Consider the following 26929-nt stretch of genomic DNA (forward strand, 5'->3'; position numbering starts at 1 on the left):
AAAAAGGGATGTGGTTACTAGATTTAACTCAAAACTTGACCTCTCATTGTTTTTCTTATCCTTTTAGGTGTCAAGCAGCCTATACATTTAGTGACTACTTCCTCCCCTTTAAACATTGTCACCTGCCATTTCTAGTTAATGCCTGTTTTAACAGAGGCATGGTGCTGTGGAAAGAACTTGGACTTGTAGTATTGGTAGACTAGAACCAAATCATTTGATTAAAAGTCCCTTTTCCATAGCCAGCCAGAGATGGAATAAGCCAGGACTAAAAGGCAGGATTTAGAACTCTCATTTTCCCATGTTGTACTGCCACATATAATGCAGAGCCTAATTTACTTAGCTTCCCCAGTACAAATATCTTCCTTGACAACTGCCTTACAGGTGTGAAGATTAAAGAACACACGAAGCCTATAACAGAGTGGCCGGCCCTGGTGTACCTTTAACATATTTTATCATTACGTACAAGAGTTATTTGGCTCTGTCACTGCACATAGTAGGTGCTCAAAAAAATACATCATGCCATGTTATAAACTGAATTGTGTCCCCCTCAAAATTCATATGTTGAAATCCTCATCCCCAGAATGTGACATCCTAATACTCAGAATTCGACTGTATTTGGAAGAGGCAATTAAGTCTAAACAAAGTCTATAAGATGGGTCCTACTCTAGTGAGACTGGTGTCCTTATAAAAAGAGTAAATGTGGACACAGAAATGGACACCCACAAGACACAGGGAGAAGACAGTCAGTCACCTGCAAGCCCAGAGACATCTCAGAGGAAACCAATCCTTGCTCTTGCCTCTAAAATTGTGAAAAAACAAATTTCTGTTGACTAAACCACCTGGTCTGTGGCACACCACCTTAACAAAGGAATTCAACAAGCACAAGTTGTGCCTTTTTAACTGGAGGACAGAGCATCCTGCTTGTGCTGACTAGAGACTGCTTCTTGGTCTGCAGCCCTAGTTCTCTAAGGTGAAGTGCCAGTGAGAAGACCTGCGGACCCTGGGCCATGGGCTGACCATGCCGCCTGGGAGGGGGTGCCGCTCTCCTGGTTCTCCACGGCTAGAGCAAAACTTTTCACTTCTTGAGTGGTGACTCGCTATCTGGAGGCCCTTAGGGTCATGGCACCGGGGAGAGAAAGCGTCCTCACCACGGTCCATTCCATAGGTGCTTTCCAGCTGCGGCCGCACGGGAGGGAAACAACCTGGTGCGTGATGATGGATGAAGACATGGATGGGAGGTGCTGCGTCTCAGGTCACCCGGGGGTCTCTGTCCCAGCAAGAGAGGAGACAGGAGCGTGTGCCGGGGGAGGTTGGAGAGGTGGCTGATGTGACTCTCAGCACACTTTCCGCCGACCGAGTGGAGAATGCGTCTGTGGATCAGCGGGGCCTGGAAGCCCGATTTCACGCGGGACAGTGTGCCAGAGGAGGGTGGCACACGGGCCCCCCGACAGCCGCTTGCCCCGGGATGGCAGCCCCGGCTGACCGACCGGTGCGGGCGGGCGCGTGCCCGACACGTCCATGGGGCACTGCCCCCTCCGGGCGCGCGCCCGCCTCGCCCCACCCCGCCCCCTGCCCCCCGCCGGGCTCGGTGCACCCGGCGCCCGCCGCGCGCACGCCCCCTCCGCCCGCCGAGACCCCAGGCCGCGCGCGCCCCGCGCCCGCGCCCCGCGCCCCGCGCCCCGCGCCCGCGCCCCGCCCGCGCGGGCGCGCGCACTGGCTCCCGCTCCCGCTCCCGCTCCCGCTCCGCTGGCCGCGGCGGCGGCGGGGATTGTTTTTGTTGTCGCCGAGGCCGGAAGAGCCGCAGGAGCCGCGTCCCGGTCCCCGGGCGGGTGCCGCCGCCGCCCCCCGCCGCGCGCCCGCGTCTCCGCGGCGCCCCCCCAGCGCCAATATTCCCGAGATCCAGCGTTACGCGGCGGCGGCGGGGCCCGGAGCGGGAGGCGCCGGGGACCGGGGCGAGGCGGCCCCCGCCGCCGCCATGGAGGCGCTGGGACCCGGTGAGGAGCGCGCGGGGGCCGGGCCGGGGTCGGGCGCGGGACCGGGCGGGGGCGGGGGGGCGGGCGGCGCGGCCGCTCCCAGGCGCCGCCGTCCGCTCGCTCGCGGCCGGGCTCGGGCGCTCGGGCCTGGGGGAAGCAGACCTGCGCCCCATGGCACAGGGAGGAGTAAGCTGACCCGGGCCTCCGGGGCTGGGGACCGCGCCCCAGCCTGGACTGAAGAACCGGATCTCAAGGTCTAAGGACGGGACGCCCAGGTAGAGGGGAGAGCTCGCCAATTTCGTGGAGATGGTCTGAGCTCCAGGGTTGTGCCAGGCCAGTTTGGGCCTCACAAGGGTCGATTTGTGCCAGGTGCGCTGCAGAGGCCCGGCCTGGACCTGACCAGGAAGGACTCCGCACCTACTACCAGGGTTCTTCTTGGATTAGGGCCGGACCCCTGTTTTTCATTGCACTGGCAGGAGGTCCAGAGCCCATGGTAAGGAAGAGAACTTCCCTCAAATACTTCTCATGACCCCTGAAGGCCAAGAGGCGAAGTTCCCACCCTTTCTCCAAGGCCTGGAAATCTCCTGGAACGTGGATCTTTGCCTCTGTCTGTCTGTCAGTCAGTGTGACAGTCCTGGAGTGTGACAGTCTCGGATAGTGCCTCACTGACAGGAGAGTTACCAGCCAGCACTAGACCCTTCAATGCCTGAAATTTTCCTGACTGGGTTATGTGTGGCTGAAGGAGCAAATGAAGGAGAAAGTGCTTTGGAAAGTGTAATTCCTCCCCTTTATGAATAGCCTCTGGTTATCTATTATGTCTAAAACAGAAGAAGCATTCTAGGTTGTAACAAATACTCTGCAGGTTGGAGCCTGGTCCTCCCTACTGGAATCCCAGGTTTCTAATGCCTTGACCAAATAGGACAGGGTTAAGGGTTAGAGGGTGTGATAGAATTAACTTTAATATCAAACCTTATCTGCATAGTGAACATAGTTGTAGAGCATTTCATTTTTTCAGAGCATAGAAAATTGAGTTTATGGTTTGAGTTGGGCAACTTTGCAGGTTTGTTTACTTAGAACTTGTTTGCATAGCTGAATGATTAAACCCCACCTTAATTTTTCTGCTTAAAGTATTTCTAAAAGGCCCTCATAATGAAATTTCATATGCCTTTTAAAAATAAATTGGTTTTGTCACATTAATATATTTGATAAACCTTAGTGTGAATATTATGTTGGGTTACTTTAGCTATGTCCCCCAGCTAGAGGCATGATCAGGTCTTTAGGAATGTAACAGACTTCTGTTCAAATCCAATCTAGTAATTTAATAGTTGTATAACCTTGAGCAAATTACTTAATTCCTTTGAACTTTCATTTCCTCATCTATAAAATGAGGATAATAATAGTTATATGCTGCATGATTGTTGTGAGAATGAAATGAGATAATGTATGTGAGACATCTTTTTATAAAAACTAATGCATTCTAAATCCTCAACTAATGTCTCTTCCCTCCCTCCCCTGTTAGTAACTCATAACTGAAGGAACTGTTGCATTTATGAGCTAATATTGAAAGAGACTCTGTAACTGTGCACAAGCTGAATTTCTTGGAAAAGATTAAGCTGGTGCTGTTGGGACATTCCAGGGACCCTTTTTTTTTTGTTAGATGTTAGTATTTGCAGGCTTGCAGACTTATCATTTCAGCCAGGATTGTTCAGATTGTGGAATAGTAATTCTCATTAATCACATTTTTTTTTTTATTTTTTTTAATATCTTTTCTTTTTTTTTTTAAGTTTTATTTATTTATTTTTTTATTTATTTGTTTGTTTGTTTATACAAGCACTGGGTGCAGTCAGAAGCGCGGGAGGGTGAGAATTCACCAGAGCCAGAGCGGGGAGCAGAGCAGGCAGAAGGACCGAAGTACACTGCTGAGGGGAGCAGCAGGCGGCAGGGGAGGTCTGTGCACCATGTGGGACCCTCCTCCGGTGGCCGGGGAGCAGCCGGGGATCGAACTGGCGCCACAGTGGACGCGGGCAGCTTCGCAACCCAGCGCTCAACCGCTGCGCCACCGGGGAGGCCCTCATTAATCACATTTTAAAGATTCTCATAATGGATAAGCCAAAATGTCATATAGATCTTTCCCATTGACTGGAATATTTTCCTGTCTGCTGTCTAGCAGACTCCTTTTTTAGTGTCACAGTATCTTGGAAATATACTTAATAAGAAGAAGCTGTTTGTTGAGCATAGAATCAGAGCAAAGGGATTTGATAGTCCTGTGGGATAATTCATCCAGACTGTTTTAGAACCCAGAGAAACATTGCTACTTCTTTGTCAAAATACACCTATTTAGTGCTTTGTGCCATCCTCAATTGAAAATCATTGAAGCATTCTTAGTTTTGTGATACTCTTACCCATCCTGTTTCAATTTCTGATATTAACTTGGAAATGTAATTAATTGGGTTACTATTATTTTGGCCTTATTGATGGTAACTTCTATTTTTTACAGTGCTTTGCCATTTGGAAAGAGCTTTTTTTTTTTTTTTTTTAAGCTATCAGCTCATTTGGTCCTGTGTGAGGTAGGCAAGAGAGGTTTTTTTTTTTTTTTAAGATTTATTTGTGCATTCAAGAACTGGGGTACAGGATAGAGGTGCAGGGGATGAGTGGATTCACCAGATACAGAGTGGGAAACAGAACAGTTGGATTTACTGAAGTACACTGCTGAGGGGAGCAGTGGGCAAGACAGGAGAAGTCTGCTGTGCCATGTGGGTAGCTCCCTGGCCGACCGGAATCGAACTCATGCTGCAGAGGCTGCGGATAGCTTCACAGAAGCAAGGCCGGTATTATCCCCATTTTACAGTTGAAAGAAGAGGTTCAAAGAGCTTAAATAACTTCATCAAGGTCTCAAGGATGAGTGGTAAAATGAAGATTTGTCTGGGTCATGAGACTCCTCTAGTGCCCTCCTCTTCATTTAAGGCTGACATTCAGTCTATGCTGAGTCATATTTGTTTCCTTTTCAGAAAATGTGATTTTCTGACTTTGTCGCCAATCTTGGAGATACCCTCAATATAAAGCCCAGGGATCTTTGAGCACTGACTATAACATTTATGTAAACGGAGTTGTAATAGCTAACATTTATTGAATACTTACTGTTACACATCTATGTTAAGCCTTTTACATACATTGTCTCATGGGATCCTCATAAGAACCCAATGATGGAGATGTTATTGTCACTCCTTACCCATGTTACAGATGAAGAAACTGAGGCACAGAGAGCCCAAGAAAATGGTCCAGCATCATGCAGTTAGGGAGCAGTAAAACCAGGTTGAAACCCAAGTGGTTTGGTTCTAGAGGCTTAGTCACTGTGCTTTATTTCTTCATGAACAGTTTCCTAACTTCAAGGAAAACAGTTTATGGAATAGAAAACTTTAGAATATAATTTTCCAAGTAAATTTTCTAATCTTATTAAAGGCAATGATCATTCACCTTCTAACTCTTCTCTCTTGCCAAGGAAAAAGAACATATACACTATTTACTTTTCTCTGCTTCTTAATCCCTTTTCTTTCACTTCCTCTGCCTCTATCCCTTTGGCATCAAGTACTTTGGAGAGGTATAGTAGCTACCATATGATTGTGAAGTTAGAGAAGCAAAAGCACTAGATTGGGCATGAGGAGACCTGGATGCTAGTCAGGATTTAAAATCAAAGTCATATGTCCTTGGGCAAGACTCTGGATCCAAGTTCCAAATTTCTATCATAAAGCTGAATTTCTTCCAATTTTATGATACAGTGATTGTTTAAGTGTATCTTGGAATATACGGGACTTGTGTAGTTATGTGATTTAATTGGGTTAATTCAGCATGCCTGTCACATCTGATTATTGACCTCTTACCTTGTTTATAAATGTCTTATCACACCCAAAGTAGATCCCTTTGTATACCAGAAGTGGAATTCAACTTTGTGCAATAATACTATTTTTGTATAAATTATTTTGCTTCAGTGAAAAGTATTGTCAATTAGGCCTCCCTGTTGGTGCAGGGGGTTAAGTCTCAGCACTATGAAGCTATCACCAGCCACTGCAGCAAGTTCAACCCCTGGGCAGGGAGCTGACCCACATGGAGCAGCAAACCTCTCCTGTCTCACCCGCTGCTCCCTTCAGCAGTGTGTTTCAGTAGATCTATCTGTTCTGCTCCTCACTCTGTCTCTGGTGAATTCTCTCACCCCCCACACCTCTGGCCTATACCCCAGTTCTTGTATGCATAAATAAATAAAACTCTTAAAAAAAGAAAAGTATTGTCAGTTGTTGGATTTTAGGAATGGGTTTTCATTAAATTTCTATCTGGAACTTCTAAAGGAGTATTAGTATAGTTCATTTCAACAGGGAGCATGTTCATCCAGATGTTGAATTCCTACAATGTGCTGGTAGTTGAATGAGGTATTGAAGAGAGAGCAGTGACTCGAGGCGCATTTCTTCTAAGAGTTTACAGTCTAGTGGAGGAAACAGAGTAATTTAACAATTTCTTTCTTATAACTTGTGCTAAGTGCTCTTTCAAACAGAAAGTCTTGGGGACAAACCAGTCTGGGAGATTCAGGAAAGGCTTTCCAAGGATATTACACCTGACCTCAGTTTTGAAGGATGAGTAGAACGTAGGGGTAAGATGAATAATAAATTTAATATGTGAAAAGATCTTCAGTAATTTAAGAATTAATATATGCATGTGTTGATTCTCAATGATAAACACCTAAAATATATATATTTATATCCATAAATATTTATAAATGTATATAACATAATGCAATATTACTTCGATTAAGAAAAAGGAATTAGTATGTGGATATCTATCAACACAAATTTCATTAAAATCTTTGCTTTTATTTTCCTAAGTCATTATTGGACATGAACAACTTCTTGCTTCAACATTTTCTCTCCTTAGTGAATTTTCTTTGTTCTCAATGAAATGCCATAGCAAGAAGAGGACTTGATGTAACTTTCCATTGTAATCACAGCCTACTTTATTCAACACCTATTCATAGAAGAAAAGATGTTTATTTTTTTAAGACCAATGTCCATTTACCCTTATCACCAAAAAGAAGAAAGATTTTTCTGTAGACCAATATCCCAGACTGTGTTCATAAAATCCTTTCCTGCTGAATATTGATAGATGTTTGATTTTTTTTTAAAGGAAGATTTTTTTTTTTTTAAGATGAGAAAGTTCTGGTGGAAAGTAAGTTAATGATGACTTAAACAGATTTATTTGTTACACGACTTTTTAGAGAATTTACTACAATAATGAATATTAGAATTTTAAGAAGGGGAAAGAATATGCAGTTTCTTTAGCTTAGCAATTCTTTCTTTTTGTGGAAAATCTTGTGAACCATCAATGAAATAACTTGGAATGATTGTTCTGTCTCATTCTCAGTACTATTGACATTTTGGACTGGATAATTCTTTGTTGTGGGGACTGTCCTGTGCATTATAGGATGTTTAGCTGTACCCAGGGCCCCCACCCACTACATGGCAGTAGCACCTCCCAAGTTGTGGCAACCCAAAATACCTTCAGACATTTGCCAAATGTTTTCTGGGTGACAAAATCTCCATCAGGCTGAGAACCACTGGTGTAGACTGTACACTCTTTAAGGGCAGGGACTTTGCCTTTTTCTGAGTTCATAGTGCAGGCTAGACATGCAATAAACTAATAAATACTTATTGAAAAAATAAAATAGATCTTGCTATCAGAAAATTTCAGACTGTCAATATTCTAAAAATAATCAGATTATAAACAAAAAAGTCTAGTATTTTTGGTATTATTTTGTTGAAAAATTGATGAGTAAATTGATAAACATATGTGCTGTTTAATCCTGTCTTTCTGTGTAAACTATAATAATACAAGTTAAGTGGAACATGTTGATGACCCCCCAGAGCTTAGAGATGTTTTTATTTTAAAATGAATTACATTCATGTAATTTTTCAAGCCTACCTATGGATCTGCTAATGCTCATAAAAGGTTTTATAAAGTGGCCTGCATCTGTGAGGGGTTCATTGTACTGTCAATCTGATTTTGGTGTCTCCCATATTCAAAATAATAGCAACATGGCAAAAACATTTAGAAATCTAGAGAATATTAGGTCAAAATATACCACAAACTCTTCATAGCAAATTATGTTCAGTGAATAATAAGATCTCAATAATTGTAACTTTTATCATCATCGTGAAAGGAATATCATCCATGACCATGTAACTCATCAAATGTCTTTCAATTTCTTCAGGACCTCCAACCAGCCTGTTTCAGCCACCTCGTCGCCCTGGCCTTGGAACTGTTGGAAAACCAATTCGACTGTTAGCCAATCATTTTCAGGTTCAGATTCCTAAAATAGATGTGTATCACTATGACGTGGATATTAAACCAGAAAAACGGCCTCGTAGAGTCAACAGGTAAGGATTAACGAGTAGACATATATTAAAATGCATGTACTTTATTATGGATCATATTGTTTTGTAAATTCTTTCAACATGTAGACTTTGTTTTTTCCTAAGATAAGTTTCTGGATAGCAGGTTTGCTGTCTCATACATGGTTATCATGCACGATCCTAGCAGAGTGTTGGCTATATCGGTGGCCAATCGGTAAATACCTATTGAGTGAAAGAGAAAGGTCACTTTTTCATTGACCAAGGTTACCAGAAGTTTATAAACATAGATGAGACCTTATTGTCTATGGAAAATAGAACAATCTAGAAATTAAAATGTTATTAAGTTTTGATATTGGGCATGTGAAAAGTAACTGTAAAGAGAAGAATCATCCTGAAGTATTAAAAAAGGAAGCTCAGCAAGAAGCCCTGTTTATTTCTAGCATTATCCAAGATAATTAGATGATTTAAGCGTTGCCTGTGTGGAAGGAATTTACCAACTCTGAAGACATGCTCTCCTAGCAGATATCCTTACAGTGTGCTGAAAACACCCACTTTCCTTTTCTGTGTTTACACACTGTGATAGTCAAGCAATCCATAATGTTAAGGGCCTTGCTTTTCTAAATATGCTTTTGTTGTCAAATGCTTAATTTTATACTGCTTGGTTTTTTTTTCTCCTTATAGATCACTAATTTGACTTCCTGATACAGTTCAGTTTCATGCAAGTCCATAATTTTCTGGTTACTGTATAACTGAGATCAGTAGTACTAGAAGTGGTGCCAATAGCTAACATGGATCCATTCAACATTTTATTTTATTGGGTATTTACTATGTGTCAGATATTATTCTGTGCCCTAGAAATAGGGCATGAATAAAAGGCAAAAGTTTCTACCTTGAGGTGCTTATACTGTAATGGGGGAAGACAAAAAAATAAATAAGCAAATAATACATATTATTTGTTAGGTGATAAGTCCTATGAAGAAAAATAGAACAGGGATAGAGGATAGGAAATGAGGGACATGGGTGTGAGCCACTAAAAACACACACAAACACACATACGCATCCCTAGAGGAGGTGAGGGATTTCTAGATGAATAAAATCCAAGGCAGAAGCAGTAGCTTGCACTGTATATTCAAGAAACAGCAGATAGGCCTGTGTTGCTGGAGTGATTGAAGGGGGGAATGATAGGAGATAAGTTTAGAGAAACTGTAGAGGGCCTGTCAAGTAGAGTCTTAGAGGCAGGATAGAACTTTAGCCTTGCCTCTGATTAGATGCGCGTTGATGTGATGTGTGGTATTATTTTTATTGGATCTTTCTGGTTGCTGTGTTGAAAATGAACTCTAGCAGGTAAGGATGAAAAGCATGGAAATCAAGTAAGGCATTAGACATATGATTTAGATGAAAAACGAAGGTGGCTTGGACTTGGGTAGTAAAAGTAATAGTAATAATAAATGATCAGATATACAAATATTTTATTTTTTATTTTTTAAAGATTTATTTATTTATTATGTACAAGCACTGGGTATGGTCAGAAGTGTGGGAGGGTGAGAGAATTCACCAGAGACAGAGCGGGGAACAGAACAGGCAGACTGACAAAATACACTGCTGAGGGGAGCAGCAGGCAGCAGGAGAGGTCTGAGTGCCATGTGGGACCTTCGCCTGATCGCCTGATCGAACCAGCACTGCAGCGGCTGCGGGCAGCTTCACAGCCCAGCGCTCAACTGCTGCGCCACCGGGGAGGCCCTATACAAATATTTTAAAGATAGTACCAAGAATAATTGCTGATGGGTTCGACACGGGTATGAGAAAAAGAAATGAGTTGTGATTGACTCTAGGGGTTTTGCCCTGAACACGTGGAAAAATGACGTTGCCATTTATTGGGTTGGGGAAACCCTTGGGATAAGTTAACGGGTGGCCAAAACAGACATGTTTTTGACATGTTAGGGCTGAGATGTCTTCTAGACATCCTGGTGGAGATGGTGAGCAGGAATCTGAATTCATGAGTTTGGATTCAGGGGAGAAGTCCAGAATGGAGATAAGCATTTGAGTCACCAGCATCCTGGGGGTAAAGCTATGAGACTGGATGAAATATATAGGAAGTGAGTGTGGTTAGAAAAAATAAGACTGATACTGAATGCTAAGGTGCTCCAATATTTAAAAATTGGGAGAGGGCCTCCCCAGTGGTGCAGCAGGCTGAGCACAGCGCTCTGAAGCTGTCCACAGCTGCTGCAGCGCCAGTTCAACTCCCAGCCAGCCATGGAGAATCCCACATGGCGAGGCAGACCTCTCCTGTCTTACCTGCTGTTCCCCTCAGCAGTGCTTTCGGTCCATCTGCCTGTTCTGCTCCCAGCTCTGTCTCTGGTGAATCCTCTTACCCTCCTATGACTCTGAACTGTACGCCAGCTCTTATATAAATAAAAAAAAAAATCTTAAAAATTTTTTTTTTAATTTAAAAATTGGGAGATTAGGAAGTGTCATTAATGACAGTGACATAGAGAGGCCACTGGGATAGAGAAAACCAGGAGAGAATAAGGAGGCAAGGAAAGATGTGTTAAGTTGGGAGAATTTATCATCTAATGTTCAGTGAGCATTACTAAATGGGGAACTCACTGGGGATCTTGATAAAAGCAGTTTTGGTGGAGGAAAAGCGTTACTGAGAAAGTTTAAGAGAGATAGGAGAACAATCAGAAATAACTTCTTCAATGCAAAGGGGAACTAAGGAATGGATGTTCAGATGAAAAGGAAGTGAGTCAACAAAGTTTACTTTTTTTTTGAGATGGAAAAGACTAAATCATACAGTATGTCCTCACATAACATCATAGACTGATTCTCAAAAACTCTACCTTTAAGCAAAACAACATATAATGGAACCAATTTTACCACAGGCTAGTTGATATAAACAAGATTTAAAGTTCCTATGGCACATTTCTGGTCATAAAAATCAACAAACTCCAAAATCAAGACCCCAAACACTTCTATTAGTAAACAATAATCTGTAGTCACTCATTCACTTATTTCCCAACATTCTTATTCCAGTCTGGAGTAGTAGATGACCAAAGCCTGTCTCAGAAACTCAGGGCACAGGTGGGAACCAACACTGGACAGGTAATAACTTCATTCACAGGGCACACTCCCACATAGCCACACTCACTCATACTGGGACATTAACCTAAGGTGCATAGCTCTGGTCATGGAGAGAATGTGCAAATTCCACACACAGTCACCCTGGATAGAACTGATTTTTGTCCCCTTCATCAACTTTATAAGGAAATGATGTTGAACAAAATGATATTTTTTGGGGGGACCTGCTGTGTTTGTATGCTGAGGGGAATAATGCAGTAGGGAGGAAAATACTGCTAATTCAGAAGAGAGGAAAATTCCTGGAGTGCTATTCAGGAGCACACCAGAGTAAATAGACTTACTGTGTGACAAGCATCCTTCCAAATACTTTAGGTATATTTATTCACTTCATACCACAACTTTTATGGTAGGCATTATGACTATCTCACATTTACAAATGTGAGAGCTGAAATAACTAGTCCAGGGTCATATAACTCAGTCACTTAATGACTGAGTGTCCTGGGACTGTTCCCTTGCCCATTCTGGAAAAGCTGTTGTGAAGATTAATTGTTTGAATCAATTGTTTCTTTAACTCTTATTTTTTTCCAGCGAGCTGGAGCTACAGTTAGATCATTAGGGTATGGTGATACTTACTGTTCACAATTTCTCAAAGCTAACCTCCACTGTCTCAATTACTGTTAAGGGAGGTAGTAGACACAATGGTGCGTCACTTCAAGATGCAAATATTTGGCGACCGGCAGCCTGGCTATGATGGCAAAAGAAATATGTACACAGCACATCCATTGCCAATTGGACGGGATAGGGTAAGTGTTAGTAGCAAGAAGTATATATTAAACTGAGATCACTTAGTAGTAGTTACATACAGCAAAAAATGTTTCCTTTCCTGGTAACAATTGAATGCTTAGAGGTTTTTTTCTCAGAGTGGTGATAGACTTGTTATTCTGTCCTAAGGACTTGTTTTTCTTGTCCTTTAGTTAACTGATAATTGCAAATGAGATGAGCATTAAAATTTTGGTGGTTTATGTCATCTTTACACATATTCCAAATTTCTAATATTATTATAGTACCACTTGAATCCGAACACCAGAGGTTTTATAAATTATAGAAAATTATCTAAAACCTACTTATAAAAATAATAACAAAGTAACTTTTAAAAATTTAATTTTAAAATTAGAAAAGTAATGTGTAAATATACACTCACTATAAACTTACTGAGGCTATCTAGAAATGCTGTGGGTCCCTGCCTCTCCACCTACCTGTACCCCTTAATTCCATTTTCCTTTTCAGAGGAATCTACTTTAATAATTTAGTTTATCCTTTCAGATATTTTTATGTGCATTAACTGTACATATGTTAATGTATATTCTCATTTGTTTGCATATTGTTCTGTGATTTGTTTTTTTCATTTAGCAATATGTTTGGGAGATCTTTCCATTTCTCTGCATTTAAATCTACCTTAATTTTTAAAATCAAATTATTTTTATTGTGGTAAAGTATACATAACATAAAATTACTATTTTTACCATTTTTAAGTGTATAATTCAAGGGCAGTAGTGTATTTACATTGTTTGGTAATGCTGACCACTATCTCTAGAATTTTTTCATCATCTCAAACTGAAATCTGTACCTATTAAACAACCTTCCTCCCTTAGTCTCTGTAACCAAAATTCTACTTTCTGCTATGAATTTGACTTTTCAAGATACCTCATATAAATGGAATCATACAAGATTTGTTACTTTCTGTCTGGTTTACTTCACTTAGCATAATGTGCTCAGGGTTCATCCATGTTGTAGTATTGCCCTTATTTTTAAACTTTTGCATAATATTCCTCATTAAATTACCCCCCTATTGATAGGCCCTTAGGTTGTGTCCAGGGTTTTGCAGTTACAAAAGTGTTAAAATAAATATCCTTATGCATATATTATATTAAATATTCCTAGGAGTTTCCCTAGGAATACATATTTTTTACATATTTTTTCCCCTTAGGTTGATATGGAAGTGACCCTTCCAGGTGAAGGTAAAGACCAAACCTTTAAAGTGTCTGTTCAGTGGGTGTCAGTTGTAAGCCTTCAATTGCTGTTAGAAGCCTTGACCGGGCACTTGAATGAAGTCCCAGATGACTCAGTACAAGCACTTGATGTTATTACAAGACACCTTCCCTCCATGAGGTTAGTACCTTAGTTTGGATTGTTTGCCACAAATATCAGACTTCTCTTGGATGGTTACATTGGAGCCCTTGTGAGGTTTCTTTATAATTTAGAGTTCAAAATTGGTTTTTATTTACAAAGTTGAAAGTGAAATGATAAGCCTTTCAAGTTTTTATGGTGGAACATGTAAACTCTTATTTCTTCAGGTATACCCCGGTGGGCCGTTCGTTTTTCTCTCCTCCTGAAGGTTACTACCACCCTCTGGGAGGAGGCAGGGAGGTTTGGTTTGGCTTTCATCAATCTGTGAGACCTGCTATGTGGAATATGATGCTCAATATCGATGGTAGGGTGGAACTTCCTTTACCCATTACTCTTTTGGCTTTTTTTACTCCTTACCTTTCCCTGAAGCTAAGTATCCTTTCTATTTGCCAGTATCTGCAACTGCTTTCTACCGGGCTCAGCCTATCATTGAGTTCATGTGTGAAGTTTTAGACATTCAGAACATCAATGAACAGACCAAACCTCTAACAGACTCCCAGCGTGTCAAATTTACCAAAGAAATCAGAGGTAGGTATTTGCATTACTTTTTCAGAGCATTAGCTATGGAGAGTCAACTCAGCATAGTGCAAGAAGCTCAGGTAGTGGAGTCAGCCACACCTGGGCTTCCATCCCACTCCAGCTTGATCAGTAGGGCCGTGGGTAAGTTACGTAGCCATTGTGAGCCTTGATTTATTCATCTCTAAGGTAAGGATAATTAATGTGTCTTGCAGAGTTGCAAGACTTATAATTAGACTTATAAATTTTCTAGCACAGTCCTTGGCCCATATCAGGCATTCAATTACTATTACCCTTGCACAGTTAAAAGCTTCCATCTTAATTAAATAATAAAAGTTCATTTATTATTCTTTTGTTTATTTTGTTTATTTGTTATTAGCTATCTTTTCTTGTTAGGATATAAGCTTCTTTAGGGATGTTTCCAGACCTGGAAGCACCCCAATATAACTGATACTTAATAAATACTTTTGAATGAATTAATAAAGTAGGTTGTACATCTTAAGTTGTCTAACTTCTAATTTTTCCTACATTGCCTATAGTGAAATTATTATTATGTCCTTGGAAGTTGTGTCCTTTATAATGTAAATACTTTTCTAAAGACAACTTTCAAATCTGTTTTTGTCAATATGATTTCAATTAATGCTGATGTTTTGACTTTTTTTTAATCTTAAGGTCTTAAAGTTGAGGTGACTCATTGTGGACAGATGAAACGAAAATATCGAGTTTGTAATGTGACTAGACGGCCAGCCAGTCACCAAACGTATGTTCACCACATCTAAAATAATACCATTACATTTTGGTAGCAGAAGCAGCAGCTATATTCATTTGAGAAATGGGTATTCCGTATTGCAATTTTCAAAATTGCTGAGATCTGTACTTTAAGCACCAGACCTTTAAAAAATTAATATTTTTGATAGAGATATTTCTAAAACATATTTCCCAGCTTGAATTAATTTCACCTCTTAAATAGAGTATGCTCAACATAGATCAGCTTTTATTTAATGAGTCAGGGACATCACCAGTATCATTTATTATACTCCTGTAATTCTCAATGCATAACCAAAAAGGTCTGTTGAGGCTATAAATAATAGAACACTGTCATGGGAAGATACCTACTGCTTTATGAGCTGTATAGATCTTTCTACACAACTGTAGATCTTCTTATAGCCAGCTGGTGCTCATTGCAGTTGGCAGTGTGTATGACTTGCCTCCAGTACCACACTCATTTTCAAATTTCCCAGTGTCACTTTTCTAATCACCCAACTTCTTATCCACTGTCAACTATGTCTCATGAGAAAGTATATACAAAAGTGTTTTTTAGATGATCATATATATAAGTTTAATTCCTGTAATTAATATCATTAAACTCATATCTGACTTAAATATTGGCTTTTCTAAGTAGAGTGTAAACTTAAATATTTCAGTTTTGCTTTCAATTACTCAGAAGATTTTTTTCAAACTTTAGTGATCAAAATCACCTGGAGGGCTTTGTTCTTGATAGCTGAAGTTTTTTGATGGCCTCTAGATAAATTTGGTATATTAATTCAGTCTAATTTGAGTAAACTCTTCAGTATGAACTCATGTACACATTACATGGATTTCTTAAGAGTAATAAAGTATTATTCCATGTGTTCTTCATAATATACCATTGACTTATTCTCTAGGGTGAAAAATATTACCAAAACTTTATGAAATCATTATTGAATTATAGCATTTTTAAAGAATGGTGTCTTTTCCATTATTACTTTTACATAATCCATATGAATATTGGGCCTCTCTGGTGGCATATGGGTTAAAGTCTCAGCACTATCAAGCTATGGCCAGCCACTGCAGCATGATCCCCAGCCAGGGAACTAACCCACATGGCGCAGCAGACCTCTCCTGTCTCACCTAATGCTCCTCTCAGCAGTGTATTTCAGTAGATCCACCTGTTCTACTCCCCACTCTCTCTGGTGAATCTTCTCACATCCCACACCTCTGGCCTGCACCCCAGTTCTTGTATACATAAATAAATAAAAGTAAATCTTAAAAAAAAAAATTATACTTACAGACCAATATAATCGTTACATGAAAATTGGTGATATTCATTGCATTGTGACTTTGTGTAGCAATAACAGTGAAGAAAGCAAGATTAAAGTTACTGTTGTGCCTAGTATTTAAGATAATTTGCCCATTCAAAGAGCCAAATAAGAGAATCTCTTAAATAAAGCATTCTAGTTTATACCAGATATCCTGGTGCAGTCTCAATTTCATGTATTTGGAAATCTTGTTGCCTCCAAATTCATATATATTTGTCCTGGTTTGGGGATCTGAAAATGTGGCCCCCATAGCAGTTATACTCATTTTACAAAAAGTTTTCTTACAGAAATAAATCCCCTCTGTGCTTTGCCCTGGCTCCTTATTTGAGTTTAATCATCTATAAAAAGCCAAATATATAAGAGAATATATTTGTATCAAGAGATTGGCAGCTCTTTTTTTAAATTTAGGTAGCATTGTTTTACATTGTTGTTGGTATTTTGGAAGAAATACCAGCTTGTGGTGTAATAGGCTTCTCCCGGTGCTGTTACCCCACTTCCAGTGCTGTTACCACAGCGCTCCCACCACCCAAGCAGATACAGTCCACCACCATAGTCCACCGTGCTTCTTCCCTGTTGTTAGCTCTTAACTGACCTGTATATTTTCTAGTTCTGCAGCTTTTTTTTTTTTTAGATTTATTTATTTATATTTTATTTATTTATACAAGCACTGGGTACAGTCAGAAACATGGGAGGGTGAGAGAATTCACCAGAGCCAGAGCTAGAAGCAGAGCAGGCAGAAGGACCTAAGTACACTGCTGAGGGGAGCAGTGGGTGGCAGGAGAGGTCTGCTCGCCATGTGGGACCCTCCTCCAGTGGCCAGGGAGCAGCCGGGGATCGAACCAGCACTGCCGAGGCTGCGGGCAGCTTTGCAACACAGCGCTCAACTGCTGCACCACCAGGGAGGCCCTGCAGCTTCTTTTTCTTTTTAATTCTTTCTTTCTTTTTTTAAAAATATTTATTTTTATTTATTTATGTATACAAGAGCTGTGGTGTAGGCCAGAGGCGTAGGGGGTAAGAGGACTCACCAGAGACAGAGTGTGGAACAGAACAGGCAGATCTACTGAAATACACTGCTGAGGGGAGCAACCAGTGAGACAGGAGAGGTCTGCTACACCATGTGGGTAGCTCCCTGGTTGGGGATCAAATTTGTGCTGGAGTGGCTGCCGATAGCTTCATAGTGCTGAGACTCAACTCCTTGTACCACCAGGGAGGCCCATCTTTTTTTTTTTTTTTTAAGATTTATTTATTTATACAAGCACTGGGTACAGTCAGAAGCGTGGGAGGGTGAGAGAATTCACCAGAGCCAGAGCGGGGAACAGAGCAAGAAGACTGAAGAAGTACACTGCTGAGGGGGAGCAGGGGGCAGCAGGAGAGGTCTGCGCGCCATGTGGGACCCTTGCCCGGCGGCCGGGGATCAAACCAGTGCTGCAGAGGCTGTGGGCAGCTTCGCAACCCAGTGCTCAACCGCTGCGCCACCAGGGAGGCCCAAGGCCCATCTTTTTAAAATTTTTCTTGTCCTAGCTTCAGCAAACTTGAAAAATCCAGTCGAATCACTATTCTGATTAAGTACTAAAATAACAAGATAAATGTTCACATAAAGATTGACATTTTTAAGCGACTGATCAAAGTAGAAAATGTTAGACTTTTGTTTGTTTAAAAAAAGAAACAGTTCTAAAACGACATTCTCTCCTTTAGATTTCCTTTACAGCTAGAGAATGGTCAAGCTATGGAATGTACAGTAGCTCAATATTTTAAACAAAAGTACAGTCTGCAACTGAAATACCCCCATCTTCCCTGTCTCCAAGTGGGACAAGAGCAAAAGCATACATACTTGCCACTTGAGGTAAGCTCAATTAACTTTTCTTTCCCCAGTCTGCCAGTCTCTTGAGTGAGTTTTTTTTTTCCCTCAAAAAGTCATATTTTAAGCTAGTGATAGAACTTAGTATTGATTTCTAAAATATTGTGGACAGATCACTTCACTAGTTGCATTTTCTTTTTTTTGAGCTGGAAGATATGATTTGGCAGAAGCTTAAACTATAGACACCCATTACACAGGCTAATTTTTCTTTGCCTCTGTAGGTCTGTAATATTGTGGCAGGACAGCGATGTATCAAGAAGCTCACAGACAATCAGACTTCCACCATGATCAAAGCCACAGCAAGATCTGCTCCTGACAGGCAGGAAGAAATCAGCAGACTGGTCAGTAAGGCATGGTCTTTGAGATAAACTAGCTTTAAGAAGAAAAAAAAAGTCAAAACAATAGAAGCCACCTGATGGGACACAGTTACTCTTTGGTTTTATATATGCAGGCTTTCCTGTTCTTTAGGTGAAGAGTAACAGCATGGTGGGTGGACCCGATCCATATCTTAAAGAGTTTGGCATCGTTGTCCACAATGAAATGACAGAGCTCACAGGCAGGGTACTCCCAGCACCAATGCTGCAATACGGAGGCCGGGTAAGTTTTTTGTTTTATTCAGTAAGTTCCTTTGAACAACCAGTCAAAAAGAGAATATTCCACTGTTTTTCCACTGTGACAGACTGAGTTGATTTGTCATTTTGCTCAAATTGCTCCTTGTCCTTTGGCTAATATCAAATAGAGTTTTGCTTATCCCCTCACCAATTTTAAAATGGCCTTAGATTGTAATGTCTTTTCTCTTTTCTTTTGTTTCTTTTTTTGTTTTTGTTTTTGTTTTTTAAAGAATAAAACAGTAGCCACACCCAACCAGGGTGTCTGGGACATGCGAGGAAAGCAGTTTTATGCTGGCATTGAAATTAAAGTCTGGGCAGTTGCTTGTTTTGCGCCTCAGAAACAATGTAGGGAAGATTTACTAAAGTGAGTATCTTCATATTTTCAGCTTAGTAATATCCCTTCCAGATATGAAAATACCATCTTTACGTGAATGTGCTGAGAGCACCGGCACTAATCCCTAACTCCTACAGTGCCACCATTTGGCTATAGGATAAAGACCTTGTGTTACAGTAAATTGCAAACTTAGGAATTACATTAAGAATCTGACTCAGCTTCCTTGCATTTAGAGCAGAAATTTGTGACTAACAAAAAAAAATGGTTGGCAAGTTCTTGAGTTCTCAGCATAGCCTTCTTTGGTATTAATTGTATCTTTTTCTACTAAGATAAAAACTAGTTCATTTTAATCATTATTTACTAGTGAGCTTATTTGACTGTAGGGTTACCACACCAGATCAGTGAGTCATATCTTACAGATGCAGTGATGGAGATAGAAATTAGTAAGAAGAGTAGAAAAATTAAAGCAGGGAAAGGGCACTGGAATGAAAGAAAGGAATGCTACAAAATATTGGCAAGCACATAAAGTATTCCCAAAGATTAAGTAACTTCTTAAATCTCAAATTTAAATCCTCACAAGGAATTTTGCTTTTTTGAAGTGACTATTTCTTTTGACAGTGTGACTAAATCAAGTCTGTTACCAGTTTGAATATAATCCTAAATACGTTGATTTTGTGACAGTGTGTTTCCTTGTTCTCAATTGAATACAAATGTTCCTAACTATTCTTGTACCAGGATTATCAAAATATACACTATTTGAAAAGTTGACTTTGTTTTTTCTTCAGTGCAGAGTTACCAACTGCACTGTATTTTGTGGTGGTGTTTTGTTTTTTTTTTAATCTTTGGATGGGAATAGTGACATTCTAGTTCTTGGGACCCAGCTGAGGTATAGTTATTTAAAACTTAAAAATGATAACCTGATAACTTAATGATACAGGTTCTTCTTGTAATTGTAGTAATGTGATTATCATTCTATTTTGGGCAACCAGTTAAAGTTTATTTGTTTGTTTCAGATTTTAGATAAGAATTTACAGGATTTTTAGTGGAAATATCTTAAAGGGAAATGCAGGCAAAATGTACTCTGAAATGAAAGCGCTGTGCCACTGGTTCTATTTTAACAGGAGTTTCACTGACCAACTCCGTAAAATTTCTAAGGATGCAGGGATGCCCATCCAGGGTCAGCCATGTTTCTGCAAGTATGCACAAGGTGCAGACAGCGTGGAGCCCATGTTTAAGCATCTGAAAATGACCTATGTGGGCCTACAGCTGATAGTGGTTATCTTGCCTGGGAAGACACCAGTATATGGTATGGACACTTTTAATGTTGAATGAGGGGTGATTTCAAGTAATGGGAATATCAGTTGGGAGAAACCGTGTTATGCTGCAGTCACAGACAACCCCAAACTCTTGAGGGGCTCAAAGCAGCAAAGGCTTTGTTATGCCGTGTGTCTACTAAGGTCAGACTGTGGTCTCTTGGTGTCATCTGATCATTTTTCATCTGGGATGCAGATTGGCACAACAGTCACTATCTGGAATTTTGCTGGTCCCATGGCAGAGAGAAGACAGAGCTCTGAAGGGCTTTTAATATCTTGCAATTTCTTGGTCACAACCGGCTACATGGCTCTTCTGACCTAGGTTGGGGTGGCGGTGGGTGGGTGAGTGGGAAGTGTCAGGTGAAGGGGTCTGTAGAACTTGGTGCTGGGAAATGCAGTGGGAGTGAGGGCTGGAGCATACAGTGTAGCTCTACCATAGTCCCCCAAGCAAGGAGGGTTGGAATGTTTGATGAAAAGTATTGAGGAATCAGACCAGGAAAGAGTGGGGAGCCTACCACATTCAGGAAAGGAGGGTTTAGTTAGTATCTATTAAAAGAATGATGCATAGTTCTTTTGTCTATCATCTAAGTGAGGGATTTAAGAACTACAGACCAGCCTTTTGAACTTTGTCAGATGTCTTCAACCCTCTCTTTGTTACTGCTTTTGTTAACTTCTGTTTATCACTAGTCTTTAAAGTGGGGAGAAGTGAAGAAAAAAAAGTCTAAAATTAAAAGGGTAGGCTTGTGTAATGAGAGGGAGAAACTGGGGAGACTGGTTCCTGTGGGAAAGGGAACCTCAAGGAACTGAGTGGCAGCAGGAAAAAGGAAGGAAATGAACTGGCTTGGAGACCCCAGGGTGGTGGGGTCAGGGGAGAGAAGAAAAAAGAGGAAGTGTGTATTAAACTGGAGAAGAAGTCACCCTGGTGGGGGTAGCGGGTGAAAGGATCAGATGTGAAAAGTATCTCACATATTGTAGACTCTATTGTAAGCACTTTATAAATATTAATGTGCAGTTCCCCCTCCACTCTTAGTAATTAGAAGAATATTTGAAAATGTTAAAATTAACGAACTTACATACAATTGAAGAGGTTTGAACCTGTACTTCTAAAACAGTGTGTAGACCAGTATTACCTCAATAAAATTAATAATTAAAAATAAATAAAATGCACTACTTAAATTTTTTAAAATATAATTATCTTGTTTTTTTAGCGGAAGTGAAACGTGTTGGGGATACCCTCCTGGGTATGGCCACACAGTGTGTCCAGGTAAAAAATGTGGTGAAGACTTCACCTCAAACCCTTTCCAACCTTTGCCTGAAGATAAATGCAAAGCTTGGAGGAATTAACAATGTACTTGTACCTCATCAGAGGTAAGATTCTGAACTTTTCCCCCACTTTTTTATTAAGATCTAACTTAACATAATTTATGGTAAAGCCTACAAATCTCAAATTTGCATCTCAAATTGTTCTTGTATATGTACATACTCATATAATCATTACCCATATTAAGATATAAACTACTTCCAGCACCTCATCAGGCTTCCTTGTGGCCTCTACAAATAGATAACCCACCCAGGGTAACCACTATTCTCATCTTTATTAATCTAGATTAGTTTTGCCTGGTTTTGAGTTTCATATAAATGGAACCATACAGTATGTACTATTTATGTCTGTCTTCTTTTGTTCAGTATTATGTCTCTGAGATTCATTCATGTTGTTAAGTATTTTATTTTTTGTTGTTATATATTCATTATATAAATATACCACAATGTTTTAATTTAGTCTACCACTGATGGATATTCTTATACAGTCTTTATTCAATTCTTCTACATTTTGGAGAGACTGAAGTACTCTTTCTTTTGTGTATCTGGGAGAACAATTGCCTAGTTACAGAGGACTCCTAGATTTAGCATTGATAGATACTGTCAAATAGATTTTCAAAGTGGTTGTATCAATTTACATTTCCAGTATTCTCACCAATACTTGGTAGTATCAGTCCTTTTAATTTTAGCCATTTTGGCTGGAGGATACTAGCATTTCATCATAATTTTCATTTGATTCCTCTAGTGGCCAATCATGTTGATCATTTTTTTTATATGCTTACTGACTATTTGTACATCATCTTTTGTGATGGGCCTATTCATTCCTTTGCCCATTTCTTGTATTGGGTTGTTAGTCTTTTCATTAAGCTGTGGTTTCCTTATCTATTGAGATTATGTCTGACTTATCAATTCTAAAATGTTTTCATGTGAAAGTTATTTGGAAGTTAAATTTAGGAAGAAAGTTAAATTTAGGGCTGTGGTATTTAGTCATCGCCATACTTGAGAAGAAAGTGAAATTGAGGGCCACCCCGGTGGCGCAACGGTTGAGCGCTGGGCTGCGAAGCTGCTTGCAGCCTCTGCAGCACCGGTTTGATCCCCTGCCACCAGCGAGGGTCCCATATGGTGCGCAGACCTCTCCTGCTGCGACCGCTGCTCCCCTCAGCAGTGTACTTCCGTCCTTCTGCCTGTTCTGCTCCCCGCTCTGGCTCTGGTGAATTCTCTCACCCTCCCGCGCTTCTGACTGTACCCAGTGCTTGTATAAATAAATCTTTTAAAAAAAAAGAAAGAAAGTGAAATTGAGTACAGTCCTCTTACACAATCATCACAATTCTCATTTTTGTCCTTGATTGAAAGTTCTAGGCAAATAAATCCTTCCTGCAACATTGGTAGATGAGCTATACAGGCTATAAAGGAGGTGATCGTAAAGTCTGAAATCATTTAATTTTCCTCCAAAACAAAATAGCCAAGTGGCTTAGAATACATACTTTGGTGTCCTACTTCCTGGGCTTGGATTCCAGCTTTACCTCTTCCTAGCTGTGTAATCTTCAGCAAATTCCTTATTCTGTTATGTCTCTGGAAATTTGAGATAAGTTGTACCACCCTTAAAATTATTATGAGGATTAAGTGAGTTCATATTTGTAAAATGCTTAGCACAGCAGCTGGTACATAATATATGGAAGCTGGTATTTGTGTATAGGTTATGTATGTGTGTTCTCTGTTACACTGCTCTGTGCCAGTTTCGTGTTGTATGATGATGTGTATTTAGAGAAATACAACACAGCTTCTGCTGTCGTGGAGGTACCTCTTCTTTACTATCTATATCATGAGATTTTCACATTGGGGATCCCTTCCAGATTATACTATAACAATCAATACTCAGTCCCATATTCTAGCTTTAAGAATTTACTAGAGACGCATGCATGACATTTACCCCTTAATTCCTTATATAAATCAGTACCAAATAAATTAATTCATTCTTTCAACAAATATTTATTTAGTAAGTTCCAACTGTGAACTAGGTGGTGTTCTAGGCACTAGGGATATAAGACAAAACAAAACAGAATTTCTGCCCTTTTGGAATTTACATTCTAGGTGTGTGTGTGTGTGTGTGTGTGTACAATAAATGAATTATGTGGTTATGAGTGATAAATACACTGGAGAAGAATAAAATAGGGAAGGAGATAGACTAGATTATCATCCTTAAATCTCACACCTTAAAAAGAATTGGGGATTTACTTCTAGCCATGTGTATTCTTCAATTCCATATTTGTTACAGAAATCCCAGAATCTTGAGAGAGCTTGTTTTGGGAAAGTTTTCCCTTTACACATATAGATTTTGTTAAATTTTTTCTATTTATTACTATCCCCTTTCAACTACTACAGAAGAACCATCTTGATGTCAGCCAATTTAGATTCATTGTATTGGGTAGCACAGAGACTCTCAGGACCTGAAAATTCTTTCCCAGCGGTACAGGTCTTTATTCTCATATATAAATATGTGATCGTATCTGGTGATCTTGCTAAACCCAAACATTTTCATCTGTATGTCTCAGTGGTTATGTCTCCTTAAATCTGTGCAGGCCCTCAGTATTCCAGCAGCCTGTCATCTTCCTGGGAGCGGATGTCACACACCCCCCAGCCGGGGATGGCAAGAAACCTTCCATCGCTGCTGTTGTAGGCAGTATGGATGGCCACCCCAGCCGGTACTGTGCCACCGTCCGGGTGCAGACCTCCCGCCAGGAGATCTCCCAGGAGCTCCTCTATAGTCAGGAGGTAATCCAGGACCTCACTAACATGGTTCGAGAGCTGCTGATCCAGTTCTACAAATCCACACGCTTCAAACCCACAAGGATCATCTACTACCGTGGAGGGGTGTCTGAGGGACAAATGAAACAGGTACTTTCATCATCCCATAGTTGCCCTTTGAGTCTTCTGGGTGTCCGTGAAAGAACTTCCTCCCATCTACTACCCTGGATAAATCTTATCTGAGGGACACCAGGTGAGGTCTCAATTAAATATCATTTACTTTCTATCTCCTAGGTAGCTTGGCCAGAACTAATAGCAATTCGAAAGGCATGTATTAGCTTGGAAGAAGATTACCGGCCAGGAATAACTTATATTGTGGTGCAGAAAAGACACCACACACGACTCTTCTGTGCAGATAAAACAGAAAGGGTAAGAACATAGGATTGGCTTCACTATCTGACACAAATGAATGTGTTTTTGAATGAGTGTACATACAGTCCTTTTATTATAAAAAGGAAAAGTGCCTAGTAATAATTTGGTAAATATACTAACTACAGTTGGGCCTGGACGATGGACCTTGAATGACAGAAGTTAAGACTGAATATTTCTATGTGACGGAATTGCTGGTTTCTAGAGTTGGTGGAGAAGATGCCCAGTACATGTGATACAGAGAACCCCCAAAGGGCAGGCTTATCTGTTTGGACTTAGGGCCATTTGTTACTTTCTGCTATCAGTGCCTGAGGCATCGTTTGAGGGTATAAATAGGAATTTCTCTTCCAGATAATTGTGCATCAGTGCAATTGATGTGTATGGTAGAAACTTTATAATTCTTGGGTATAAACTTTAAATGGTTATGATGTCACACTGCTAACCATGGGCAAGTTACTTAACTTCTCTAAGCCATAATATTATCTCAAGAGTAAAATGTAATAAGAACAATACCTATCTCACAGCGTTGTTGTATGTATTAAATTAATAAATGAATGTTAATTTGGGGTACACCTCCCAGTCTTGGTCAAAGGTATTTTGTGTAACCTATCCAGCTATAATCTGATACTTATATGTAAAGTAGGTAAGTTGCAGGTACATAATGTTGGTTGACTTCACTTCTGTGATATTTTTTCTAATATTACTTCATCTTTTCCAAGCTCTCCCTGATCCATCCCCAGGGAGACCAGTTCTTTCTATTGCCTAATCTTGTGGGTCACTCCCATTATTTTCTAGTACACCCTTAGTTTTTGTCTTTAATCCAAGGCTGAGCTGTGTCTTTTTTTTTTTCCTGAATCATTAGAGAACTAAGTTTTCTCCTTGGGCTCCAGATCCACTAGTCAGCTCAGATTTAAAATGCTGTCATCTAAATTGCCCAAACCCTGGGCCTCCCCGGTGGCGCAGCGGTTGAGCGCTGGGTTGCGAGTGTCCCACATGGCGCGCGGACCTCTCCTGCTGCGCCTGCTGCTGCGCCCGCTGCTCCCCTCAGCAGTGTACTTCGGTCCTTCTGCCTGCTCTGCTCTCCGCTCTGGCTCTGGTGAATTCTCTCACCCTCCCGCGCTTCTGACTGTACCCAGTGCTTGTATAAATAAATAAATAAATCTAAAAAAATAGATTAAAAAAATAAAATAAAACCTTTATACTCTTCTCAGTTCCCCAACCCTACCCATGATGCCTTCATTGCCAACAGTCTACATTGCCAACAATCAAACAACCTATTTCTCCCAGAAAACAAAATACAGATGGTATGAATTTTCTCAGGTTCCTCTCCTCTTTCAAACTGAATGAAATCTTGTTTTCTCATCTCCTTCCTTGAATCTCAGGCCACCCTTTCTACCTTTGTTTTCTTTCCCCCACCAGTGCTTTTGTTCCTTACCCTTTATGCCTTCACCAGGATCGCATTTCAATAATTACCAATTATTTTCCAAAATTTCCATCTTTCCCATCCTACTGGCTTCCTTTCTCTGCATCCTCTAACATTGCCTATCTCTTCTTCAATCTCCCTAAAAAAACACCCCTTCAGGGCCTCCCTGGTGATGCAGCGGTTGAGTGCTGGGTTGCGAAGCTGCCCGCGTCCACTGTGGCGCCAGTTCGATCCCCGGCTGCTCCCGGCCACGGGAGGAGGGTCCCACATGGTGCGCAGACCTCTCCTGCCGCCCGCTGCTCCCCTCAGCAGTGTACTTCGGTCCTTCTGCCTGCTCTGCTCCCCGCTCTGGCTCTGGTGAATTCTCTCACCCTCCCGCGCTTCTGACTGTACCCAGAGCTTGTATAAATAAATAAATAAATAAATAAATAAATAAATAAATAAATAAATAAATAAATAAATCTTAAAAAAAAAAAAAACCACCCCTTCACTCTGCTTCGCCTTCCTCTACTTGCCATCTTACCTTTCCTTCCTTTTCTGACCAAACTTTTAGGAAAACGTGACTTTCTCTGTGTTCCTTCTCACATACTTCAATTCTTTGTAGGCTGACTTCACTCTCAGGGACTCCGCTGAGGTTCTCTCAGTGACTTGTTCATTTCAAATCCAGGG

At 40.5% G+C, this 26929-nt stretch overlaps 1 protein-coding gene across 2 annotated transcripts in view; it reads left to right on the forward strand.

Annotated features, from left to right (window-relative positions):
* Window positions 1–1801: 1801 nt before the first annotated feature.
* Window positions 1802–26929, forward strand: part of AGO4 (argonaute RISC component 4) — a 33264-nt gene continuing 8136 nt past the window's right edge. Inside the window, exons 1-15 of one of the 2 annotated variants that reach the window (XM_037498897.1) lie at window positions 1802–1994; window positions 8227–8392; window positions 12129–12249; window positions 13434–13615; window positions 13801–13937; window positions 14027–14161; window positions 14822–14909; window positions 17923–18070; window positions 18307–18426; window positions 18554–18682; window positions 18927–19060; window positions 20152–20336; window positions 21552–21711; window positions 24243–24558; window positions 24703–24837. In XM_037498897.1, coding sequence (XP_037354794.1) covers window positions 1976–1994; window positions 8227–8392; window positions 12129–12249; window positions 13434–13615; window positions 13801–13937; window positions 14027–14161; window positions 14822–14909; window positions 17923–18070; window positions 18307–18426; window positions 18554–18682; window positions 18927–19060; window positions 20152–20336; window positions 21552–21711; window positions 24243–24558; window positions 24703–24837 — 2175 coding nt within the window. In that variant the 5' untranslated portion in view covers window positions 1802–1975. Of the gene's footprint in view, window positions 1995–2219; window positions 2249–8226; window positions 8393–12128; window positions 12250–13433; window positions 13616–13800; window positions 13938–14026; window positions 14162–14821; window positions 14910–17922; window positions 18071–18306; window positions 18427–18553; window positions 18683–18926; window positions 19061–20151; window positions 20337–21551; window positions 21712–24242; window positions 24559–24702; window positions 24838–26929 lie in introns of those variants that run through there. The other variant, XM_037498898.1, reaches the window with a different exon arrangement.

This window comes from Talpa occidentalis, unplaced genomic scaffold (assembly GCF_014898055.3).
Source record: "Talpa occidentalis isolate TD23 unplaced genomic scaffold, MPIMG_talOcc4v2.1 talOcc4.9, whole genome shotgun sequence".
Taxonomy (NCBI): Eukaryota; Metazoa; Chordata; class Mammalia; order Eulipotyphla; family Talpidae; genus Talpa; species Talpa occidentalis.